The sequence below is a fragment of the Pituophis catenifer genome, unplaced genomic scaffold (genome assembly GCF_029215685.1).
Source record: "Pituophis catenifer annectens isolate HBS135680 unplaced genomic scaffold, rPitCat1.0.hap2 SCAF_5, whole genome shotgun sequence".
In the NCBI taxonomy this organism is placed as follows: domain Eukaryota; kingdom Metazoa; phylum Chordata; class Lepidosauria; order Squamata; family Colubridae; genus Pituophis; species Pituophis catenifer.
In genome coordinates, this window is record NW_027256885.1 from 92,128,442 (window position 1) to 92,151,610 (window position 23,169).

Here is a 23,169-nt window from a genome sequence, read left to right on the forward strand (position 1 = left end):
GACACTGCAACCGTCATAAATATGAGTCAGTTCCCAAGCATCTGAATTTTGATCATGTGACCATGGGGATGCTGCAATGGTTGTAAGTGTGAAGAACGATCATAAGTCACTTTTTTCAGTGTTGTAACTTTGAATGGTCGCTAAATGAATTGTTGGAAGTCGAAGACTACCTGAATTGATGGCACCAGCAGACTGGGGGGGGGGTGTCTTTCATTAATGTTTTTAGTAACTAGGAAATTCTTTGATTAATGCTACTATGGATTAAAATGTCTTTGAAGTAACAAAGCAATCTGTCCATGAGGAATGTAGAGTCTGATAAGAACTGGTTCAAACTTGCCAAAGACAAGGATTCTCTTCTATTGGACCAGACTTGAACTTTAGTTACTTGCAAGATCATTATAATGTGAGAATCATATCTCCTGAATATGAAGGTGATCATTAACAAGATCCTATTAAGATTATTATGGGATGCTATGCAGTGGTGGGATCCTACCAGTTTAACAACTGGTTCGCTGAGCGCGCGCTTCGCATCCATATTATGGATCTGTTCCTTCATCTCCTCCCAGTTGCCTTTCACCTCATTGTGATTTCTTCTTGTTTCCTCTTTATGTGAAGTGATTGCTTCTTGGATTGATTGTAGTACAGATTGTATTTCTTTTTGAAAAGCATTGTTTTTTTCTTGTAGCATTGCTTCTATTGATCTCTGATTTGATGGGCTGGATGCTGCAGATGCTGGTGTGGAGGATGATTTCCCCCCAATTTTAGTTAAATTTGAAGTGCTCATTTTTGTTCCGCCCCTCCACTTTTTTCTCATCAACCTATTTCCTTAATATCCTTTATCATCTACAGCAGCAGTTCTCAACCTGGGGGTCGCGACCCCTTTGGGGGTCGAATGGCCATTTCACAGGGGTCGCCAAAGCCCTCTCTTGCCCCCCCCCACGCCTTCACACACCCTCACTCTCTGCTCTGTTGGATCGCCGGCCGTTCGCTTACCCCGCCCACTCCCAATTTATTGCTGCCTCCGGAGTCCCAGCTGATGGCTAGAGGAAAAAAAAACTGTTTAAATTCTTGCCGTGGGGCTTCAAAGGGCCGCCCTATAGCCAGTGGTGGGATTCTGCCGGTTCCACCCCGCCCCTCCGCACCACTATTTATTGCCAATAAATAGTGGTGGGCGAGGGGCAGGCGAGCCAGCAATTTAACAAATGGTTCGGTGTTTTTTTGTAATTTTATTGGCCCGCGGAGCTTCAGCATAGGCAAATTAGCCCTTGATCGGCTCCCGACTCTCAGCTGATTTGCTCTCAGCTGTTTTGCTCAGGGCTCTGCTGCTTGCTGGAGCACATTTTTTTTTCCCCTAGCTATGCTGAAAAACGAAACTGAAACTGCTTTGCTGTTGCTGCAACATTGGAAAATTAGGCAGGCAGATTTCTTTTCTTTTTCCTCACCAAAAAAGGTAGGTGCAAACAATAGGAAATTTAGGGAAAAAGAGGAGAGTTCAAGATTTTAAAACACAAAAGAAAAAAAGCTCTATTTAACTAGGGAATTGTAATAATTGAGATACTATTAATTGGTTAAGTTGTGGTTTGGAGGAATATATGGGGGAAATTATTTGGTTTATTATTATTGGTAAATATAATTAATTGATTTGTAAGAAATTGGATTGCATGGAAATAATTGGAATATTCATGTTCATATTGATTAATATACAAAAAAGGTAGTTATATAACTAATTGATTTATATTAAAATGTTGAATTTATATTAAACAACTGTAATATTACATAATTAACCAATGTGAGGATGGATATAAAAATAGATGAGAATGGGAAGGGGTATAATATAGAATAGAAGGGAAAAATTGAATTTGATTAAGATTAGAGATGAGGATGAAGGGTAATATTGGTTTTTTACAAAAATAGATGAGGAATAAATATGGCAAAAAGGAAATATAGAAATTGTAAATTTAATTGAAATGACTAAACACTGTTTAAATTTGTGAACCGGCCAAATACTCTGTTCAAAGAAAATACATTGTATGTTTGTATGTGTGTTTCTAATTATTGCTATTTATTCCTATTTGTTCTCTTTTATTCTTTAAAGTTTAACAATTCATTCTTTATCTTAATATCTTTATATTTGTTTGGGGTTGGCTTTCTTCCCTTTCATCTTTTTTATTGTACAGCAATCTTTCTCCTCAAACCTACCACCTCTCTCTTTTCTTTCCTTCTTACTTTCTCTTCCTCCCCCTCTTCTTCTCCTCCCTACTTCCTCTTCCTTTCTCCTTCTCCTCCTCTCTTCCTCCCTCTCTTACCCTCCCTCCTACTCTAATTTCCCTTCCCTTCCTTCATCCCTCTCTATTGCTGTATCCTTTTATGCATATGGACTACTCTACCAGTCCTCGAACTTACGACTGTCCTCACATTTTACATTTTTGCCCTATCTTGTCACCATGGTGAAGAGAAGCAGTTGTGAAATGAGTGACATGGTTGTTAAGAATGCTACAATGGGCATAAATGATGACCAGTCATAAGTGCAAAGACCGGTCAAAAGTGCGAGGACCTGTCAGAAATCACATTTTTCAGCCCTCTGGGTAGTCCTTTTGTGCATATGGACTACTCAGAGGGCTGAAAAAGTTATTTTTGACTGGTCCTCGCACTTTTGACCAGTCCTCGAACTTATGACTGTCCTCACATTTTACATTTTTGCCCTATCTTGTCACCATGGTGAAGAGAAGCAGTTGTGAAATGAGTGACACGGTTGTTAAGAAAGCTGCACGGGCATAAATGTGAGGATGGTCATAAGTGTGAGGACCAGTCAAAAGTGCGAGGACCTGTCAGAAATGACTTTTTTCAGCCCTCTGAGTAGTCCCTATACACATAGCCATGGCCATCCGGTCACATGACCAGCTAGCCACGCCCACCCAGTCACATGACCTCCAAGCCACGCCCACAAAATAAGCCACGCCCACAGAACCGGTAGTAAAAAAATTTAGAACCCACCCCTAGTTGGGGGTCACCACAACATGAGGAACTGTATTAAAGGGTCGCGGCATTAGGAAGGTTGAGAACCACTGATCTACAGCCAATCTTATAGTTGGTGCAACCATATAATACAATATTATACAATACCATATACCCTATAGTTAGTTCAGCAATACACCTTTAAAATTTATCTCTAAATTTGTGTCAATTTTATATAATCTCCAGTATTGAATCCACTAAAGAAGGACAATTCAAAATAAGCAGTTTTTATAATCCGGATTCGTCATTCAATACCTCATCCAAAATATATATGTTGTTTCACTCATATACTTCCGTTGATGTTGTGGCAACAGTTGGGGAAAATGCGGGGCTCTGGGGGTCCCAAAGGGTCAACGTTGCCCTGAAGGGGTGACGAAGAAAGGAGGGGACCCTCGTTGATTGTGGGGAGATGGCGGTCTTCCCACTCGATTTGAGGAAGCACTCCAAACTGGCGGAGGAAAGGACAGCCGTACTTGTGTGTGGTCTGTCCGAAGCTACTGACAACCGAAGAGAAAAAGCACAATTAGCAATCCGTGGACAGGAACTGGGTGAGATTATCTATCCTTTTTCTACCACTCGGCAATTTATTCCCGGGGAAAACAACTTTTAAAGCAAAGAAAGTCTCTAGAGGCGAGAAGGACTTTTACTCCCTCCTCCAAGAAAGAGAAAGCGGTAATCTAAACACTGAAAGAGACAGACACAGAAAAATACCAAATACCAAATGTAAGAACATTAAATGCAAAGAATAGATGGAATGGATTGGAATAACACAGTAATTTAGAAAATAATTAAAATTAAAAATACTTTGGAAAGATATGGGGTGATCTTTTAAAGAACCAACCAAACGAAAGAAAAGTTTAGTTCTACAAACTGGAAGATGAAGTTGGAATGACATCTAGTGGTGAAAAACAGGTATAGCACAAGCTGGAGTAAACCTGGAAAAAAAGCTTAAAAGACAGATAAGGAAACAGCTGCAAGGCCATTCCTTGTCTGTTTGGTGATAGGTGAACTGTTTTGGAAATTTATTGAACCCTGTGGATTACAAACATCGTTTGACTTGTGGAATTGCTTAGTGACTGAGGGAATTGGCTTTTTGGATTATTTGGGTACTGGGGAGACTATAGTCTGGTGGGCCACCTTGGATTACAATCATCGTTTGACAAAACAATTTGGGGAGTGAAAGTAAGTTGGCAATTTATGGTACATCAACTAAACTGTATGGACTTTGGGAGAAGAATTTATAAATGTAATTAAGACAATATATCATAAACAAACAACTAAGGTAATTGTAAACAGGGGCTATACAGAGAGCTTTAATATAAAAAAAGGAACAAGACAAGGATGCCCGCTATTGCCTTTATTTATATTGACTTTGGAAGTTTTGAGCAGAAAGTGATTTTTAACCTTTCTAAACTGCTCCTCTCCTCTTGGGTGAGGTGCCATTCCTTATGTGTACTTAAAGAGATTTTAATCTACCTTTCCATCTTAAGTTCTGTTTGGGCAAGGCACATCGGACGAATGGATCTGTCGGATGTTTACGGCTAACAGTTTCATGATGTATTGGGCTGCAATTTCCATAATTCTCAGTCATTCTGAGCCAATTTTGAGAATTGATATCTCACCTGTGTAAAGTTCAATCTGGTAAGGAAACTGCTCTTCTTCAGCTAAATCTCATTAGGGAAAGTCTTTTGAAGTCACTCGCTTCTTTGCCCCAAACCGTTAAAGACATTTTCAAACCATTTTATGAATGTTCCTACAACTCAGTGCGCCTTCCCTTCTTCTGGCCAATAGAGTAGCATTAATAAGAGCTTCCAGTCAATGCTTTCATCCTTCCTTACCATGACCTCAGAATATAAAAATATAGCTCAATTTAAAAATACTGGCAAAATGAGAACAAAGGACTATTGTTGTTCTGATTTCTGCAGGAATGGGAAAAAGGAGAGAAACCAGAGGATGGTAGGGATGCTGAATTCTCCCCATAGGAAAGTGCCAGACCCACAGCTTCAGGGTTGACCCAGCAAGATGGGTCTAGCACTATTTCAACTATTAAACCATTTCAGTTTAAATAAATAAAACTTTAAATAAAGTTTAAATAAAGACAGCCAGTTTGGTCTAGTTATTAAGGTGCTGGTCTAGAAACCAAGAAATGGGGCGCTCTAGTCCCACTTTAGGAATGGAAAACCACCTAGATGGACCAATCACACTTTCTCAGCCCAACCTACCTCACAGTTGTTGTGGGGAAATTGGAGGAAGGAAGATAAGGTATGTTTACTGACTCATTTATAAAAATAATAAATGTGGGATAAAAATCTAATAATAAATAAAATGTAGTTGTAATATCTTTCTCCAGTCTTCTAACAAAGGTCTTGATCATTTTCTAATACAAGCTGTGAGACATATATGCACAGCAGAGAACACACTATCATATCCAGGCTATGCCAATCTCATCCACCTTGTTAAAAATGTATAGTGTTTCTCTTCAATGAGTATCAGTGTTCCCATAAGGCCTGCAAAACTCAAGATGAACCCCAGAAAAGCAACAGAAAACTTTTATATGGGGTGACCTCTGTGTGGCAGCAAAGGACTGGTTTTTCTATTTCCTTCTTGTGGTCCTCTGTAGTTTTGCAGAGGACCACAGAAATGATGGGCCTCCTGCGACTATTCAACATTCTTGACCAAAGTAAGTGATGGAATAGATTGGAATCAAAGAAGCATTTCCATACTGCTGCCAAGAAACTACATGAACTTTATCAATCAGAAGTCAAACTCAACTGGAAGACTTTTTGACTTTACCCTGAGCGGTATAATATCTGTTTTAGTATTTTAGTGAAGAGAAGGACCAGGGGAGACATGATAACAGTGTTCCAGTATTTGAGGGGCTGCCACAGAGAGGAGGGGGTCAAGCTATTTTCCAAAGCACCTGAAGGCCAGACAAGGAATGATGGATGGAAACTGACCAAGGAGAGATTCAACCTGGAAATAAGGAGAAACTTTCTGACAGTGAGAACAATCAACCAATGGAACAGCTTGCCCTCAGAAGTTGTGGGAGCTTCACTGGAAGCTTTCAAGAAGAGCCTGGACAGCCCTCTGTCAGAAATGGTGTAGGGTCTCCTACTTGGGCGGGGGTTGGACTAGATGACCTACAAGGTCCCTGCCAACTCTGTTATTCTGTTATCTCACCGGATCATATGAGGAAGTTGGGAAAAAGGATGAGGAAAGGGAAGCGCGTAACGGAAGAAGCACCCGGAAGCTTTTTGTGTTACACATACGATTAAATAAAAAGTAGTTAAAAACTCTCCGCGATGCTCTTTCGTTTCTTCCGTTTCCTCATTTCCGGCTTTGTCCCCTTTATTTTAAAACCCTTCCTTGGAAGGAAGGCATCTTCTTTTCCATGTTACCGTACAATATTAAGCCACCGGCTATAAATAAATATCTACACGTATGTGCACACACGTACAATTCCTTCTCGGGCGAGATCTCTCCCGCTTTAAAGAGCCAAGGTCGCTCCGCCTCCCCCACTTGCGACTAAGAAGGAAGCGGAAGTGACGGCCTGTGCTTTAGTAGTTGGTGGAGAGCCGGAAAGAGGGAGGGTTAAGGCTCGGGCCCGGGAGCCGGAGGGAGTCGCGGAGCAGCTTCTACTGTCTCCGCTGTCGCTGCCCTGACCCTCCAGGTACGCTGTGGGTTTTTTTTTTTTTATCGCGCGCATGCGCGAGGAGCCCTCGCCGTCTTTCTTCGCCCCTCATGACGGGGCCGCCAGGGGTGGGGGGGAGCGGGGAGAGCCGGCAGCGTGGCTATTCCGCGCCGGCGAAGCGATGCCTCGTCGGGGAAGCTGCGAGGCTCCGTGGCTGGCGCTCCAACAGGGCTGCCATGTCGAAGAGGGGCAAACTCTTCCCCCACGAGTGCGAGGGAAGGGCAGAGTTTGTCCCGGCGGGCTGCTTTTCCGAAACTCGGGTGAGGAGCGCGGTGGGTTCGCCTTGTTTGTGGCGGGGACTCGGGGGAGGGAGGTCCGTTTCATTGCACAGAGGTAGGACGGCGGCGGGGAGGTTTCTCCGATGTGCATCGCCTGGGGAAGTTAGAAGACGGGGTGGATATTTTGGGGGCGGGAGGTTGCAAAAGTAAAGGAGGGCAGGGGGTCTTTCCTTATGCTGTCCATTTTCACTGGCAGAGCATTTGGGCCACCACAGGCGCCCGCCCCCCATGAGTGATGTCAAGCTGGCCATGCCCATCCTGGTCACACACCCCATCCCAAGGTCAAACACAACCCTGATGGGGCCCTCAATGAAATTGAGTTTGACACCCCTGCTGTAGATGAAAAGATACCCATAATTGAGAGTATTCATATAGTTTAATAGTCGTTTTGGGGGTGAGGAATTTCTTTAGCTTCCCCTTTGCTTTCATCAATATTACAATCTTTATGTCAGACTGCGGTGCTATCTCAAAATTAAATGAATTTCCAAACTGCCAATCTTTAAGGAAATCTTTCTTTAATTGAGCTCAGCCACCGGATCATGACTCCGCACGGACAAGACTGACCTTTTATTTTATTTATTTATTTGATTTGATTTCTATACCGCCCTACTCCCGAAGGACTCAGGGCGGTGCACAGCCAAACAATAAAATATATACATACAAAATTTAAAAGTGGAATTAAAATCAAATTAAATAGTTTTGGCCCAAACAAATTAAAACCCCAATCAATTTAAAACCAATTTTAAATTTGAATATATGAAATACTAAAAAATATTAAAAAATTAAAAATCTTTTATAAAAGAGGGAGAAAATTAGGCCAGGCCCGCCTGGTGAAATAAAAAGGTCTTTAAGGCGCGGCAGAAGGTGCGCAGATCCGGGATCCTCCGTATCTCTGGGGGGAGCTCGTTCCAGATCGTAGGTGCCCCCACAGAGAAGGCTCTCCCCCTGGGGGCTGCCAGTCGGCATTGTTTGGCCGACGGCACCCAGAGGAGCCCCTCTCTGTGGGAGCGTACCGGCCGGTGGGAGGCTATTGGTGGTAGTAGGCGGTCCCGCAAGTACCCAAGTCCTGAGCCATGGAGTGCTTTAAAGGTGGTAACCAAAACCTTGAAGCGCACCCAGAAGACCACCGGGAGCCAGTGCAGCTCGCGCAGGAGGGGTGTTACATGGGAACGCCATGTCGCTCCCATTACCACCCGCGCGGCCGCACTCTGTGCCAGTTGGAGCCTCCGGGTGCTCCTCAAGGGGAGCCCCATGTAGAGAGCGTTACAGTAGTCCAGGCGGGAGGTGACGAGGGCATGAGTGACTGTGCGTAACGAGTCCCAATCCAGAAAGGGACGCAACTGGCGGATCAGGCGAACCTGATGAAAAATCCTCCCGGTCACGGCCGTCAAGTGCTCTTCTAAAGACAGCCGTGAATCCAGGAGGACGCCCAAGTTGCGAGCCCTCTCCATGGGGGCCAGCGATTCGCCCCCAATAGTCAGCGATGGCGTCAACTGACTATATCGGGACGTCGGAAACCACAGCCACTCGGTCTTGGATGGGTTGAGCCTGAGCCTGTTTCTCCCCATCCAGATCCGCACGGCCTCCAGGCACCAGGACATCACTTCAAGAGCATCGTTGGGGTGGTCTGGGGTGGAGATGTACAGCTGGGTGTCATCAGCGTACTGGTGGTACTTCACCCCAAAACCACGGATGATCTCGCCCAGCGGCTTCACATAAATGTTGAACAGGAGGGGCGAGAGGACCGACCCTTGCGGCACCCTGCATATGAGGGGCCTCAGGGTCGACCTCTGCCCCCCTGTCAACACAGACTGCGACCGGTCAGAGAGAAGGGAGGAGAACCACCGCAACACAGTGCCTCCCACCCCTAACTCTTCCAACCGGTGCAGCATGATACCATGGTCGATGGTATCAAAAGCCACTGAGAGATCTAACAGGACCAGGACAGAGGAGCACCCCCTGTCCCGAGCCCTCCAGAGATCATCTACCAACGCGACCAATGCCGTTTCCGTGCTGTACCCGGGCCTGAAGCCCGACTGGAACGGATCCAGATATGACGTTTCATCCAGGTGCTGGGGGAACTGATGCGCAACAACACTCTCAACAACCTTCGCCACAAAGCGAAGGTTGGAGACCGGACGATAGTTTACCAACATTGCCGGGTCCAGGGAAGGCTTCTTGAGGAGAGGCCTCACCACCGCCTCTTTCAAGGCGGCGGGAAAGTCACCCTCACCCAACGAAACATTTATAATCCCCTGGAGCCAGCCTCGTGTCACTTCCCGGGAAGCCAGCACTAACCAGGAAGGACACGGGTCCAATAAACAAGTGGTCGCGTTCAGTCTGCCCAGAATCCTGTCCACGTCCTCAGGGGTCACAGGATCAAACTCATCCCAGATAACATTCTCAAGACCTGCCCCAGTCTCTCCCCCTGAGACTACCCAGTCGGAGTCCAAATCTTCCCGAATCAGAGTGATTTTGTCATACAGATACTGAACAAAATCCTCGGCTCTACCCTCCAAGGAGTCCTCCCGCGCTTCCTGGTGGAGCAGGGAGCGGGTCACCCTAAAGAGGGCGGCTGGGCGGTTATCTGATGACGCAATAAGAGCAGCAAAATAGCTACATTTCGCTGCTTTTATCGCCACTAAGTAATTCCTAATATGGGATCTTACTAGTGTCCGGTCAGATTCAGAAAGACTGGCCCTCCAACTACTCTCTAGGCGTCTTTTCCGGCGCTTCAACTCCCTCAGCTCCTCGGTAAACCAAGGAGCCAATTGAGATCGGCGCCGGGTCAGAGGCCGCAAAGGCACGACCCGATCCAGAGCTCCAGCGGCCGCCCTATCCCAGGCGGCCTCTAGGTCTCCAGTCGAGGCGTGTGCCAGAGCCTCAGGAAATGGCCCAAGCTCCATTTGGAATCTGTCAGGTTCCATCAGGCGCCTGGGGCAGAACCATCTTACCGGCTCCGCCTCCCTGCGGTGGGGTGCAGCGGTTCGAAGGTCGAGACGAAGGAGAGAGTGATCTGACCATGACAAGGGTTCGGTAACTATATTCCCTATCTCAAGATCCCTCAACCACTGTCCAGAGACAAAAACCAGATCCAGCGTGTTTCCCCCCGTGTGGGTAGGGCCATGAATTAACTGGGTCAGGTCCATAGCTGTCATGGAAGCCATGAACTCTCGAGCCACCTCAGACGCCTCACCCACGGATGGCAGGTTGAAATCCCCCATGACCATAAGCCTAGGGGTATCAACTGCCACCGCGGCGATGATGTTGAGTAGCTCGGGCAGGGCTGTTGCCACGTGGCAGGGAGCCAGGTACGTGATCAGCAAACCCATCTGAACCCCATGACCCCATTTCACAAAAAGGGATTCACAGCCGGCCGTCTGAGGAACAGTGGCCTCCCTCGGTCTCAGACCTTCTTTAATAATAACCGCTCCCCCCCCGCCCCTCCCCTGTGACCTCAGCTGATGGAATGCTTGGAAACCTGGCGGGCACATTTCAACGAGGGGAACCCCCCCTCCTGGCCCAACCAGGTCTCCGTAACACCTGCCAGGTCCGCACCCCTCTCCTGAACAAGATCACAAATGAGGGGGGCTTTGTTTACTACGGACCTGGCATTGCACAGCATCAGCCGGAGGCCTGGGTCCTGAGGGTCTATGCAACCTGAGGAGCGAGTAGAGCCTTGGGGGCCGGAGCACACCACCGCTCGTAAACAGCGAGTGCGCACTCCCCTAACACGATATGGCCCCCTGCTCCCGCCATATCTACCCCTCCCACCTACAGTACTGATGTTCAGAAAACTATCCGGACAAGCTCTAACCCCCCCCTCGACCCCGGGTCCCCCACCCCCCACGCCGCGCTTCACTGCCAGAACCGACTCTCCCCCTTGTGGGTTATCCCCCATACCCACAGCCCAAATTCCAATCTGACCCTCCCCCTCCCTGGGACCCCTTAAAAATTTGACTAAAAATTTCAATAGAAAACCCCTCAATCCCCTAGTTTGCACATGCCACCTCTCTGGGTCCCAAAACCCATCCTTTAGGTGGGCCCTCGATAGTGAGGAGGGCCACATCTGCGAGACGGGGGAATCTCGCAGCGCAAGAAGATCCGCTGTCGTGTACATCTCCAAGATGCAGCGATGGAGGCACGGAGCTCAAACAGGGGACTTCACAAAAGATGTAACACAGCCATTTGTTCATTGATGTACTGTTGGTATCTCTACTGTCCTCCCATGACAGTAGGAGGGTCCTGATTATCTCATCCAATGGGAACGGCCTCCGGCCCGCCCTCTCACGGCAGGGCCCCCAGGGGGGTGTAGATTGAAAAAACTTCTCCGACAGACGAGACTCATGATGTAATAGAGGACCCCACAACAGTTGCATCAATTGGCTGACCCATGGTCAGAGGAAGAGTTTATCAGTCTATCAGTCAGTCAGTGAGTCACTTCAGGGGCAAAGATGGAAAATCCTTGGCATAGTCTTATACTCAAGATCACATCCGAGTAAGTCCCAATGAAAAAAGGGGGGGAAGAAAGGAGGGGGAAGAAGGGAAAAGGGGAAGAAAGGGGGGGGAGAGAGAGGACTCACTCAGTTAGGGCAAATAATGAGCCCATTTAGGCGGACACAGTACCCGGGAGGGGGAGGAAAAAGGGCTGGTATCCATACGAGGGAAAAACCCTGTCACCCACCAGCCCTATTTTCCTCAGTTCTTCCAGACCCCAGCCTCCATTAAATGTCACAGGAGGCCTCCAGGTCCTCTGCAGCCACCAGGATATTCCGAGGGAGGGGGGGGTCTCTCTTCTCCAATCCCAAGACCTGTTTATACTCCTCTCAGTTTCTGAGTGGGTTAGGTGGAAATTCAACGGGCTGCCACCACTCGCTGCCCCAAAGCCATTCTTCCTCCTTCATCTTCTCTGCCAATGCCTCTGGGCTTATCCAGGGGCGAGGGAGGTCTTAAAAAACCCTCGCCCCAAGCTCCACTGACTGAGCCCGCCGCCGCGATGATAAGCCACCATATCTCCGCTCTCTGCGCTGCTCTGCTCTCTTTTCTCACCCTTCTCCACTCCAGCAGCGCTTCCATTCTCAGCTCTCCTCTCTCGGTTCTCGCCCGATAAGCCACCATGCCTCAGCTTTCGGCTCCGCTCTCCGCTCCCCTCCAGCAGGGCCTCCGCTCTCGGCTCTCAGCTCTCGGCCCCCGGCAACTCTCGGCAGCGTCGGAGCGGCATAATTTCCACTCTCCCTTGCTGCTTCCAACTCCAGGAACGTCCAGGGGTGAGGAAGGTCTCAAAACCGTCGCCCTGGACCCATCTGACTGAACCAGGGGTTGCTGATGGTCGAGCTCCCCTGTAGTACCCCCTAAGGCCCCGAAAAGTCCTCCATCTCATGGCAGCGCTTCACCCCGCGACCACCATCTTGCGCATGCTTGCTGGACAATCCCTCCCTTTCCGATCCCCAAATCTCTGCTTCTCATTGGCTGTCTTCCAAGTCATTCTTCAGATTTCTTTTCCTCGTCATTTCCCAGGAATGTGCCCCCTCCCTTCATTTCCACGACAACCGGGCTTCAAAGGGATTTAGCAGGCAAAAGTTTCAGAGTTTATCTCTCGCTCTCCTCTGCTCTCTCTATGCCAGCGTTGAAACGCTGACACTTTATTAAGAATATACAGGTAGTCCTCGACTTACAACCTTTCATTTACTGACTGAAGTTACACCAGCACTGAAAAAAATTACTTATGACAGTTTTTCACACTTAAAACTGTTGCAGTATCCCCATGGTCACATGATCAAAATTCAGATGCTAGGCAACTGACTCACATTTATGAGGATTGCAGTGTCCCAGGGTCATGTGATCCCTTTTGCGACCTGACAAGCAAAGTCAATGGGGAAGCCAGATTCACTTAACAACCGTGTTACTAATTTAAGAACTGTAGAGATTCACTTAACAACTGTGGCAAGAAAGATCATAAAATGGGGCAAAACTTAACTGTCTCGCTTAACAGCAGAAATTTTGGGGTCAGTTGTGGTTGTAAGTTGAGGACTACTTGTATTTTTAACATTGCTTGGTTGTAGTTTGCTTTAGTTTGGAATCCTTTTGAAGAATCTGTGTGCTCATAGAAAGTCTGTGTGCAAATATAAGTATCCATGTGTTTGTGCACACATGTAACAGACATTTCCTATTTTTACAGGGGGGGGGAGAGAGATGGCTGAAATCAGTGACCTTGACTGTCAGATTGAACATCTGCGGCGCTGTGAACTCATCAAGGAGAGTGAGGTCAAAGCCCTCTGTGCAAAGGCCAGGCAAGTATTTGTAGACTTCTGAGCAGTAACTGCTTTTATACTACAGCATGCAGCTGATGATGTGAAAGGCAATTACAGATAACACATCTCCCTTTTTCTTCCAACAGAGAGATCTTGGTGGAAGAAAGTAATGTTCAGAGAGTAGATTCCCCAGTAACAGTGAGTAAGGGTTTGGGGGGGTGCCTCATAATATCTTAGACTGGTGTGGTGACATCAGCAGTCAGGCAAATTTATTTTTTTTATTCTTGATGCATTTTTTTCCAGGTTTGTGGGGATATCCATGGCCAGTTTTATGACCTTAAAGAGCTATTCAGGGTGAGTGCTGAAACCCACTAGTTCCATGCTGCCTTCTGCTGCTTTTTGCTTGCTTTCTGTACATTCCCTAATTTTATGGGTAACCTTTTCATGTGTTCTGTGTCTTCATGCGTCAGGTGGGTGGCGATGTACCTGAGACCAACTATCTTTTCATGGGAGACTTTGTTGATCGAGGCTTCTACAGTGTTGAAACATTCTTGCTGCTGCTGGCACTCAAAGTAAGGAAAGCCCTGATAAGTCAACATTGATTTTTTCTTTCGTATTTAAAAGTCAGCATGTGCGTGATGCCAGTTTGGCTAATACTTTTTTAAATCTGAAGGCTAAGCTAAGTGGATCCACTTCTTTTTACAGGTCCGTTACCCGGACAGAATCACCCTTATCCGTGGCAATCACGAAAGCAGACAGATCACCCAGGTATATGGGTTTTATGATGAGTGCTTGAGAAAATATGGCTCTGTTACTGTGTGGCGCTACTGCACTGAGATTTTTGACTACCTCAGCCTCTCTGCCATTATTGATGGCAAGGTGAGTATGCAAGTATCTTGAGTATCTTGAATCATGATGAATTATGAAACTGAAGGAGATCAGATTCTGATTTGAAAAATAGGGGGAAAAAACTTATCTTACTTGCCAAGACTTGTAATTATGGGATATTCACTGGTGACATGGGGCTGATTCAAAATGAATGTCTTCTCTTAATTCAAATCCAGTACTTGGTTGTTTTTAATCAAATGCATAACTGAATATCAGAGATTGTAAAGGGTGTGGGGGCACATAGAGATTATGTCTCTAGGATAAGGGGATCAGAGAAAAAGAGTGTCAGTTTAAAGATGGAGGGAGGTCCATGATACTGTATAAGTGTTGTCTTTTCTGTTCAGATTTTCTGTGTCCATGGTGGTTTATCCCCATCCATCCAGACGCTGGACCAGATCCGAACAATAGATCGCAAACAAGAGGTCCCTCATGATGGTCCCATGTGTGATCTTCTATGGTCTGACCCTGAAGGTACAACTATGAGTCTTTCTTTTTCTGTGTTGTGTGAATATTATCTTGATAGTAGATACTGTAATGGCTGACATTGTGTACAGGTTTGGTGGAATCTGATAGGAATAGAACATGCCAAAACTAGGTTTGAAGAGTATTGTGCCTCTAATTCTGACTCAAAATTATACTACTGTGTTTCCCCGAAAATAGGACATGTCCCGAAAATAAGGCCAAGCCTGATTTTTGGGGTAGGCATAAATATACGCCCTCCCCCGAAAATAAGCCCTCCAGCAAGCACGGCCGTTTTTGCCATGGATTGCGGCCACTTCTCCAGCAGGAGGCTAAGCGATGCGCCCCATGTGCCTCGCGGTGGCCTTCCAAAGGGTACTGTAGCAGCAGTTATCCACAATTTTTTTACCCTTATTTCATCCCGATCATACTGGGCCACGTGGGTCGGGACGAAATAAGGGTTAACAAATTTTGGATAGCTGCTGCTATGGTACCCTTCGGAAGGCTGGCGCAAGTCTCCTGCTGCAGAAGTGGCTACGCCCGAGGAGCGCTTTTGGGAGAGAAGGCAAAGGGGAAGTGATCGCTTGCAAACTCCCGCCCTGCTCCCGCCTCTCTGCCGGGCGACTCCCGGCAGCCCCAGATGCCCAAAGCCCATGCTCGCCTGGCTCCCTTTTCCACAGTGCCCGGCTCTTTATTGAGGGGGGTGGGGGAGAAGCAAACGCATGGAGCAAGACAGGGCTCGCTCTTCTTGCCGTCTCTTCTCCCCCTCTCACCGGGCATGGCAGGGCTTCCTGCCCCTGCCCAAATTGGATGCAATTTGGGGGTGGCAAGTGGGGAGGGGTGGGGCTGGGGAGACGTGAAATGTGTCTTACCTGCCTTGTAGCTCCGTCGCATGTCTCACTGTTGTCTGCAGGCAAACACGTAGGGTAAAAAAAAACATTGCGAGTTCAATCAAACTTCTTGAACTCGCGAGAAGTTTGGTTTTACCCTACAATATGTTTGCCTGCAGACAACAGTGAGACATGCGACAGAGCTGCAAGGCAGGTAAGACGTGTGTCTCGCGTCTCCCTGGCCCCTGATGAGGGTGGGCAGAAGAGACGGCAAGAGGAGCGAGCCCTGTCTTGCTCCACACGTCTTGCTTCCCCCTCGATAAAGAGCCAGGTGCTGTGGAAAAGGGAGCCGGGCGGGCGCAGGCTTTGGGAATCGGGCTGCCGGGGGTTGCCCGGCAGAGAGGTGGGAGCGGGGCGGGAGTTTGCAGGCGAGGGGGATGGATGGATGGATGGGAGGCAGGCAAGTGCCAAGAACGCCACAGCAGCGCAACACAGCAGAAGCCATGAGGTGGCCACGCTCGCTGTCTCCTGCACCCCCAAAATAATAAGACACCCCCCTGATAATAAGGCCAAGCCCTTATTTCGGGGTTCAAAAAAATATAAGACAGGGTCTTATTTTCGGGAAAACATGGTAGGAGCAGAAGAGCTAGTTGGTGTTACTACATACCCTGATGAGACTGAAATACCTGTTCTTTACAAGACGTTGAAGAGAGACTGCAGTAGTTTATTTTATGTTAGGAAATTTATATCGCCTATTTGCACATGGCGACTCAAGGCGGCTTACAAGAATATAAAAACAAAACTAATAAAAGAGAATCATATAATAAATTAATCATATAATATAATAAAATAACCCCCTGCCCTGGCGACAACACATCACATGAGCCATTTAATCGGCTCCATCCTGCTCTGGGTTCCCCAGGCCCGTTGGCAGAACCAGGTCTTCAGCACCTTCTGGAAGAGTGTTAGAGTGGGGGCCGTTCTAATCTCTGGGGGAATGATGTTCCAGAGAGAGGGAGCCACCATGGAGAAGGCCCTTCTTCTGGGTCCATCAGGTGTATCTCCCTTGGGGATGGGACCGGCAGCATTCCCTGCCTCCCTGCTCTGGTGGGTCAGGTAGATGTGACCGGCAATAGACGGTCCTTCAGATACCCTGGTCCCAAGCCATGAAGGGCTTTAAAGGTGACAACCAGCACCTTGAATTGCACCCAGAAGCAAATCAGCAAACAATGCAGCTCCTGCAGGATAGGTGATACATGTGCACACTGAGGTCTGCACAAAACCATGCGGGCCGCTGCATTTTGCACCAGCTGGAGCTTCTGAATTCTCTTCAAGGGCAGCAGCCCCATGTAGAGCACATTGCAATAGCCAAGACAGGAAGTGACTATGGCATGAGTGACCGTGAGTAGGGATTGTTGTTCCAGGAAAGGGCATAACTGGCGTACCACCCACAGTTGCACAAAGGCTCTCCTGGCCATGACTGCCACCTGCTCTGAGCAGGAGTCACAAGTCCAGGAGAACCCCCACTTTACACACAGGGTCTGGGGTAGTGCCACCCCATCCAAGACCAAAGGTGGCAATTCTCCCTGGGCCAACGAACCCCAAACCCAGAGCCACTTGGTCTTGCCAGGGTTTAGTTTCAACCCGTTGCTCCCCATCCACCCCCTAACAGCCTCCAGGCACTGTGAGAGGGAGGACACGGCATCGCTTAACTCACCACAGGCTGAGACATACAGCTGAGTATCATCAGCATATTGATGATACCTCAGTCCATGGTGACAGATGATCTCACCCAGCGGCTTCATATAAATGTTGAACAGGAGTGGAGAGAGTACCGAACCCTGCAGAACCCCGCAAAGCAGTGGGCGAGGGCTGGATCTCTCCCCTCCTATCAAGACTGACTGACAGAGCAGCTGCACAGGAAGTGAACCATGATAGCACAGGGCCGGCCTCCCACTCCCATCCCCCGAAGTCAGTCCAGAAGAATACCATGGTCGATGGTATTGAAAGTTGCCAAGAGGTCAAATAGAACAAGGATAGATCCACTACCACCATCCCGCTCCCACCAGAGATCATCCAAAAGTGTGACCAATGCTGTTTCTGTCCCAAATCCAGGCCTGAATCCTGACCGCTAGGGGTCTAGATAATCTGTTTCATCCAGAAACCTCTGGAGCTGCCGCGCAACCACCTTCTCAACCACCTTCCCCAAAAAGGGAAGATTGGAGACAGGTTGGAAATTATCCAACGGTGGAATCCAGCGATGGCTTCTTAAGAAGAGGGCAGACCACAGCCTCCTTAAAGTGCTGGGGCACTACCCCCTCCTGTAGGGAAGCATTAATCGTCAGAGTTCACCTGCCTGTCACCTCCCAGGAAGCTTTCACAAGCCAGGAGGGACATGGGTCTAAAACACAGGTGCTTGCGTGCATACTCCCTAGGATCCTGTCCAGTTCCTCAGGAGCGACAGGGTCAAACTGTTCCCAGATAACAGGGCAAGAACCTGCCTCAGGGGCTTCCACTGGACCTGCAACCACGCTGGCATCTAACTGGGAACGAAGTTGAGCGATTTTGTCTTCCAAAAAATCTGCAAATTCCTCCGCGCACCCATTCAGGTGGACCTCTATCTCCTCCTTCCCCAGGAGGGGCAACTCACCTTAAAGAGGGTCGCTGGGCGATTATCTGCAGATGCAATTAGTGTGGAGATGTATTTACACTTGGCCGCACAAATCGCCATGAGGTAGGCCTTAGTAGCAGCTCTTACCTGTGTTTGATCAAGTTCATCCCTTGTCTTCCGCCAGCGGCGCTCTAGATGTCTCCTCATGCGTTTCATCCCTCTTAAGTTCCTCTGTATACCACGGAGGGCAGAGAGGTCTACGGGTAAGGAGAGGTCACATGGGTGCAATCCTATCCAGAGCCTCAGTCATCTTCCTATTCCAAACAGTGACAAAGAGCTCGGCTGGACTGTGCAGCAGATCTGTAGTTATAATCCCCAGCTCCTTTTTGAACCCATCAGGGTCCATTAGTCGACAGGGATGGACCAATCTAATAGGTCCTGCCTCCCTGCATGTGGGTAGAGCTCTTGAGAAACTTATTGCCACCAGACTGTGATCCGACCATGACAAGGGGACCAAGGACAGGTCCACCAATTCCAGGTCACACAGGCACTGGTCCGACAAGAACACCAAATCGGGTGTGTGACCACTATTCCTAGTCAGGCCCTGGATGACCTGGGACAAGCCCATGGAAGTCATGGTTTCCATGAAATATCTGGCTACCTCTGACCCCGTCCCCAGGGATGGCAAGTTGAAGTCCCCCAGAAGTATAAGCCTGAGGAATTCCACCACCAGCCCTGCGGTGAGGTCCAGGAGCCTGGGTAGGGAAGCTGCCATGCAGCAGGGAGGCTGGTACAGCAGCAGCAATCCCACCTGATCCCTTGAGCCCAACCTAAGAAAAAGGGTCTCACAGCTGGGCACTTGTGGAGCAGTGCCCCTGGAGGCTGCTAGAGATTCTCTGATAACAGCTACATCCCCTCCCCGGCCCTGAGGTCTAGACTGGTGCCATGCTCGATAACCCACTGGGCACATTATATTCCAAGCACATTGTGATAAAGGTAAAGGTTTCCCCTGCCCAAGTCATGTCTAACTCTAGGGCACGGTGCTCATCTCCATTTCTTGGCCAAGGAATCCAGCATTGCTGAAGACAATTTCTGTGGTCATGTGGCCAGCATGACTATATGCTGAGGTGCACAGAACACTGTTACCTTCCCACCAAAGTAGTACCTATTTACTTGCGTTTGCATGCTTTCAAACTGCTAGGTTTGCAGGAGCTGGGGCAGGAATGGGAGCTCACCCCATCATGTGGCGCTCAGATCTCAAACTCAGGCTGTCAGCTGACAAGCTCAGCATCTATAACTGCTGAGCCATCGTGCCCCTACATTGCGGAAGACATATATTATAAATGTTGCATGGATTTGCAGTCATCAGCAAATCAAAAAATCAGCAAATGGTAAAACTCTTCTACTAAAGATAGTGAGATGTTTTGTATCTCTACTTCCATTTCTTTCCCACTCCCAGAATTATTTTTTTAGAAGATTTTTAAAAGGGAAAAAAACCACCCTTGTATGGTGGAATATATGGGTGGTGGTATGAGGGGTTCTATAGTGTCTCCTTGTCAGCTGATTGGCTTTCTTCTATTAGCTTGCAAGACCAAATGTTTCCTTTTCCTAGCATTTGCCTGCCATTTGGTTTCCCTTGTGTCGACATTCTCCTCTTTTGCTATTCTAGACACTACAGGCTGGGGGGTCAGTCCTCGAGGTGCTGGCTATTTATTTGGTAGCGACGTGGTGGCACAGTTCAACGCAGCAAATGATATCGATATGATTTGCCGGGCACATCAGCTGGTCATGGAGGGATACAAATGGCATTTCAACGAGACAGTTCTTACAGTGTGGTCAGCCCCCAACTATTGTTACCGGTGAGAAACTGCAAGGGTATGCCTGTGAATAGGAAGAACTGTGGGATGGGGAGATTGAAATCAGCCGAGTGTGTTGTCCAGGGATGTGTGGCATTGATGAAACCTGAAGCACACAAATTTGACCCCTTTTCTCTCTTCCAACCACAGCTGTGGGAATGTTGCAGCCATCTTGGAACTGGATGAACACCTTCAAAAGGAATTTATCATCTTTGAAGCAGCCCCTCAAGAAACCCGAGGCATCCCATCTAAGAAGCCTGTTGCGGACTACTTCCTGTGAATGCTGCTCCTCCCTCTTCTCCCTTGTGCAGCTTCGGTTTCCTATTCTGGATGGAGTGGCCAGCTTCTCTTTCAGCCTTTGGCAGGGGTTCAGCTCTCTTCTTTCCTTCTCTCCCTTACCCTGGCCCTTGCCCAATAAATTCTCAGTTCTGGACCCCTTAGACCCCTTAGACTGAACTAGCCATCTTTTGCTGATTCCTGGGCAATCCCTAGGATTGCCATAATTGGTATGTTCCCCCTCCCCCCCCGGGGGGGAAACCCCCCCACTTTTTAGGATTTCTGCCTGTGGAAAACCCTGGAACTTTGTCAGCTCTTTCCATGAAAAAAAGTATCAGCCTAGGAATGAAGAAAAGTTGTAGTTCTTTAAAGATCTCTAGTTTTGTAGAGAAGTCACTGACTGATTTCTTGAGCAACTCTTGGTGGGGCTTTTCTACTCATGAAGCAGCATTGTCCAAGCTGGTGCCCTCCAAATGTATTGGCCTAAGACTCCTATCATCCTAGTCAACTTGGCCATTCAGAATTAGATGGGAATTGTAGCATAATCAAATCTGGAGGACACTAATTTAGAGAAGGCTGTTCTAGAAGAACTGGAAATTATTGCTTAGAGAATATATACGTTACAAAGAACTGGATTCAGAAGTAAGGAGAAGCCACATTGATCAAAGAATATCTGATCTTGTTAGGGGAGCTAATTATCTGGACTAATTCCCCCCTCCTGCTGGGTCACTTAGATGCTTTTTTCCTTTTTCTCTTGTCAGCTGACCTTGGAACTCCAAGGTTTTGGTGCCACTCTGAAAGATTTAAGCAAAGAACAGGAAGTGCTTCAAACTTTTGGTGTTTTAGGTTGCTGGAAGACCTACAGCAGTGATGGCGAACCTTTTCAGCACCGAGTGGTGAAAAGGTCGTGTGGAAATGTGCACTCGTCGGGGGCGCGCTCTGGAAAAGCCGAACTTCCAGGTTCTAGCATGCATGTGCACCCAACAATCAGCTGGCCAGCACGCATGCGCACACCGGTTTTCAGAACTGTCGCACAAGCGAAGGACAGCTGATCGTCGCGAGCGCATGTGCGCCAGAAACCCAGAAGACAGACAAGGCTGCATATGCCGGGTGACATGGCTTTGCATGCCACTTTGGGCACCCGTGCCATAGGTTCACCATCATGGACCTACAGTGTTGAGGGTTTTTGGCACTTAGGTCCATAATTTGCTTCAGTTATATGGAATAGATTGAGCTAATATAGGAAGTCCTTCCTTTGTGTGCCATTGCTCCTGATTCCCACTCTGCTCCGTAAAAACTATATGGCCAGTGGAAGACAAGACTGTCCCCTGCATACTATACCAAAAAATCCTGATCTTGCAAAAATTTTTTTTTTGTGGTCACTGGGTGTTCCATATGCCCTCTGGAATCCATTCAACTTTGGCGAATGGATTTATTAAATCTTTTATTGGCAGATCTGGTTCTCTTACTACTACTTCTCCCTGACTATGGAGATTGGGATCACATCATGCTAATGAATTTGACCAATGGGACATGTTTTCGCTTTTCTCCCTCTGATCTTCTGCCCCTGTGGGGATGAGGTAGCCACACCTGTAATTCCCCAGGCTGACATCTTCCCCTTCCCTTCTTTACCTTTATTCCTGTGAAGGAATGTGCAGTCCAGGTATCTATTTAGAGTTAGAAGGGGGAATTTCCTGCCATCTCCCATGATCTGTCTCTTGCTCTAATTTTGTTTTCATTTTGTTTTTCCTATTTACAACTTTTAGATTAAAAAATAATAAAATTAAGAAAAATTGAGTAACTTGTACATTGTGTATTTGTATTGCCACATCATTTATGAACGAGTGCTACAAAAATCTGCAAATATGTCTTTTCTTATGATAGTTAATTTCCTAATTAATTTGGTAGTGGCAGAGAAAGGAAGATTATTTTAATACATTACTGTGGCTCCAGATGAAAATAAGAGAATTTGCATCCTCTCATCAAGCCAAATGGGCTCTGCCAGCTATGGGAATTGGTTTTTAACATCCGATAAAAATACATTTTTAAAAAAAAATGTAAGTTGCTAGTTCCTATGGTGCTGCCACACCACATGTACCACTCCAATAATGCTAAGATGACATGTGCAGACATATGTAAAAACATGTACTTGTATGTTTGTCTTTGTAAGATGTTTTAAAAGGAATAGTGGAAGCATAACTACCACTTAGGATATTGAATAGAAATTTTCTACTCGGGAAATAATTGAAAAAGAAAGTTTGAATGTGAGCATCTCAACTTCCTTATATTCACTGCGGGGGAAAAAATGTACAGTCCATTGCAGCCTTTTGGGATTTAATTATAAACTATGCGGATATAATCAAACTCTACTTCCTTAAGTGGAAGAGGAAAACACCATGAAATTTTGCAAGCAGAAGCAAATCAAATGCAGGTATCCAGGTTGTGCAGGAGTTAAAGCATCGATGGCTGTGAGCCAGGGTAGCCAGAGGGAGGTCCATAGACACGAGGTGGAGGCGGGTAGGGTGCAGAACTGAACTTGAAAGGAGAGAACGAGGAAGCTTCTGGTGGTTCTGCACTTGCAAGGAAAGGAACCATATCCAGGCTGGCCCAGCTCGCCGGGAGCATTGCTCTGAAATCTGTTTGTTCAGGAGGGGACTTGGTAGGGGGAGAAGATGAAGGAGCTGCTATTTCTTGGCTTGGGCTGTGGAAAAGCATAGCATATAAATCAGTGCCTAAGAACTTGTAGGTCCGTGATGGTGAACCTATGGCATGCGTGCCACAGGTGGCACGCAGAGCCATATTGGGCACGCGAGTGTTGCCCTAGCTCGGCTCTGGCACGCGCTGGCCAGCTGATTTTCGGGCCCACCGGAAGTCAGGAAACAGGCTGTTTCTGGCCTCGGGGAGTGGGGGGGAAGGCCCACTGGAAGTTGGGAAACAGGTTTTCTGCCTTCGGAGGGCCTCCGAGGGGGGTGGGGAAGGCAGTTTTCACCCTTCCCAGGCTTCTAGAAAGGCTC

The 23,169-nt window shown here is 47.5% G+C and overlaps 1 protein-coding gene across 1 annotated transcript; it reads left to right on the top strand.

Annotated features, from left to right (window-relative positions):
- Positions 1 to 6,605: 6,605 nt before the first annotated feature.
- On the top strand, positions 6,606 to 21,924 carry PPP4C (protein phosphatase 4 catalytic subunit). Its single transcript, XM_070944399.1, has 9 exons — positions 6,606 to 6,685; positions 13,163 to 13,278; positions 13,386 to 13,433; positions 13,539 to 13,589; positions 13,706 to 13,807; positions 13,941 to 14,114; positions 14,468 to 14,594; positions 19,693 to 19,882; positions 20,030 to 21,924. The coding sequence occupies exons 2-9, from the start codon at positions 13,177 to 13,179 to the stop codon at positions 20,157 to 20,159; spliced, it is 924 nt and encodes a 307-aa protein (XP_070800500.1). The 5' UTR covers positions 6,606 to 6,685; positions 13,163 to 13,176; the 3' UTR covers positions 20,160 to 21,924.
- Positions 21,925 to 23,169: the final 1,245 nt, after the last annotated feature.

What these genes read in the sequence shown, in the direction of transcription:
- PPP4C (XM_070944399.1), top strand. Translation starts at nt 13,177, where the DNA reads ATGGCTGAAATCAGTGACCTTGACTGTCAGATTGAACATCTGCGGCGC. An exon ending in CTGCCATTATTGATGGCAAG is followed by an intron (nt 14,115 to 14,467) that starts GTGAGTATGCAA and finishes TTTTCTGTTCAG; the next exon opens with ATTTTCTGTGTCCATGGTGG. An exon ending in TCTATGGTCTGACCCTGAAG is followed by an intron (nt 14,595 to 19,692) that starts GTACAACTATGA and finishes TTGCTATTCTAG; the next exon opens with ACACTACAGGCTGGGGGGTC.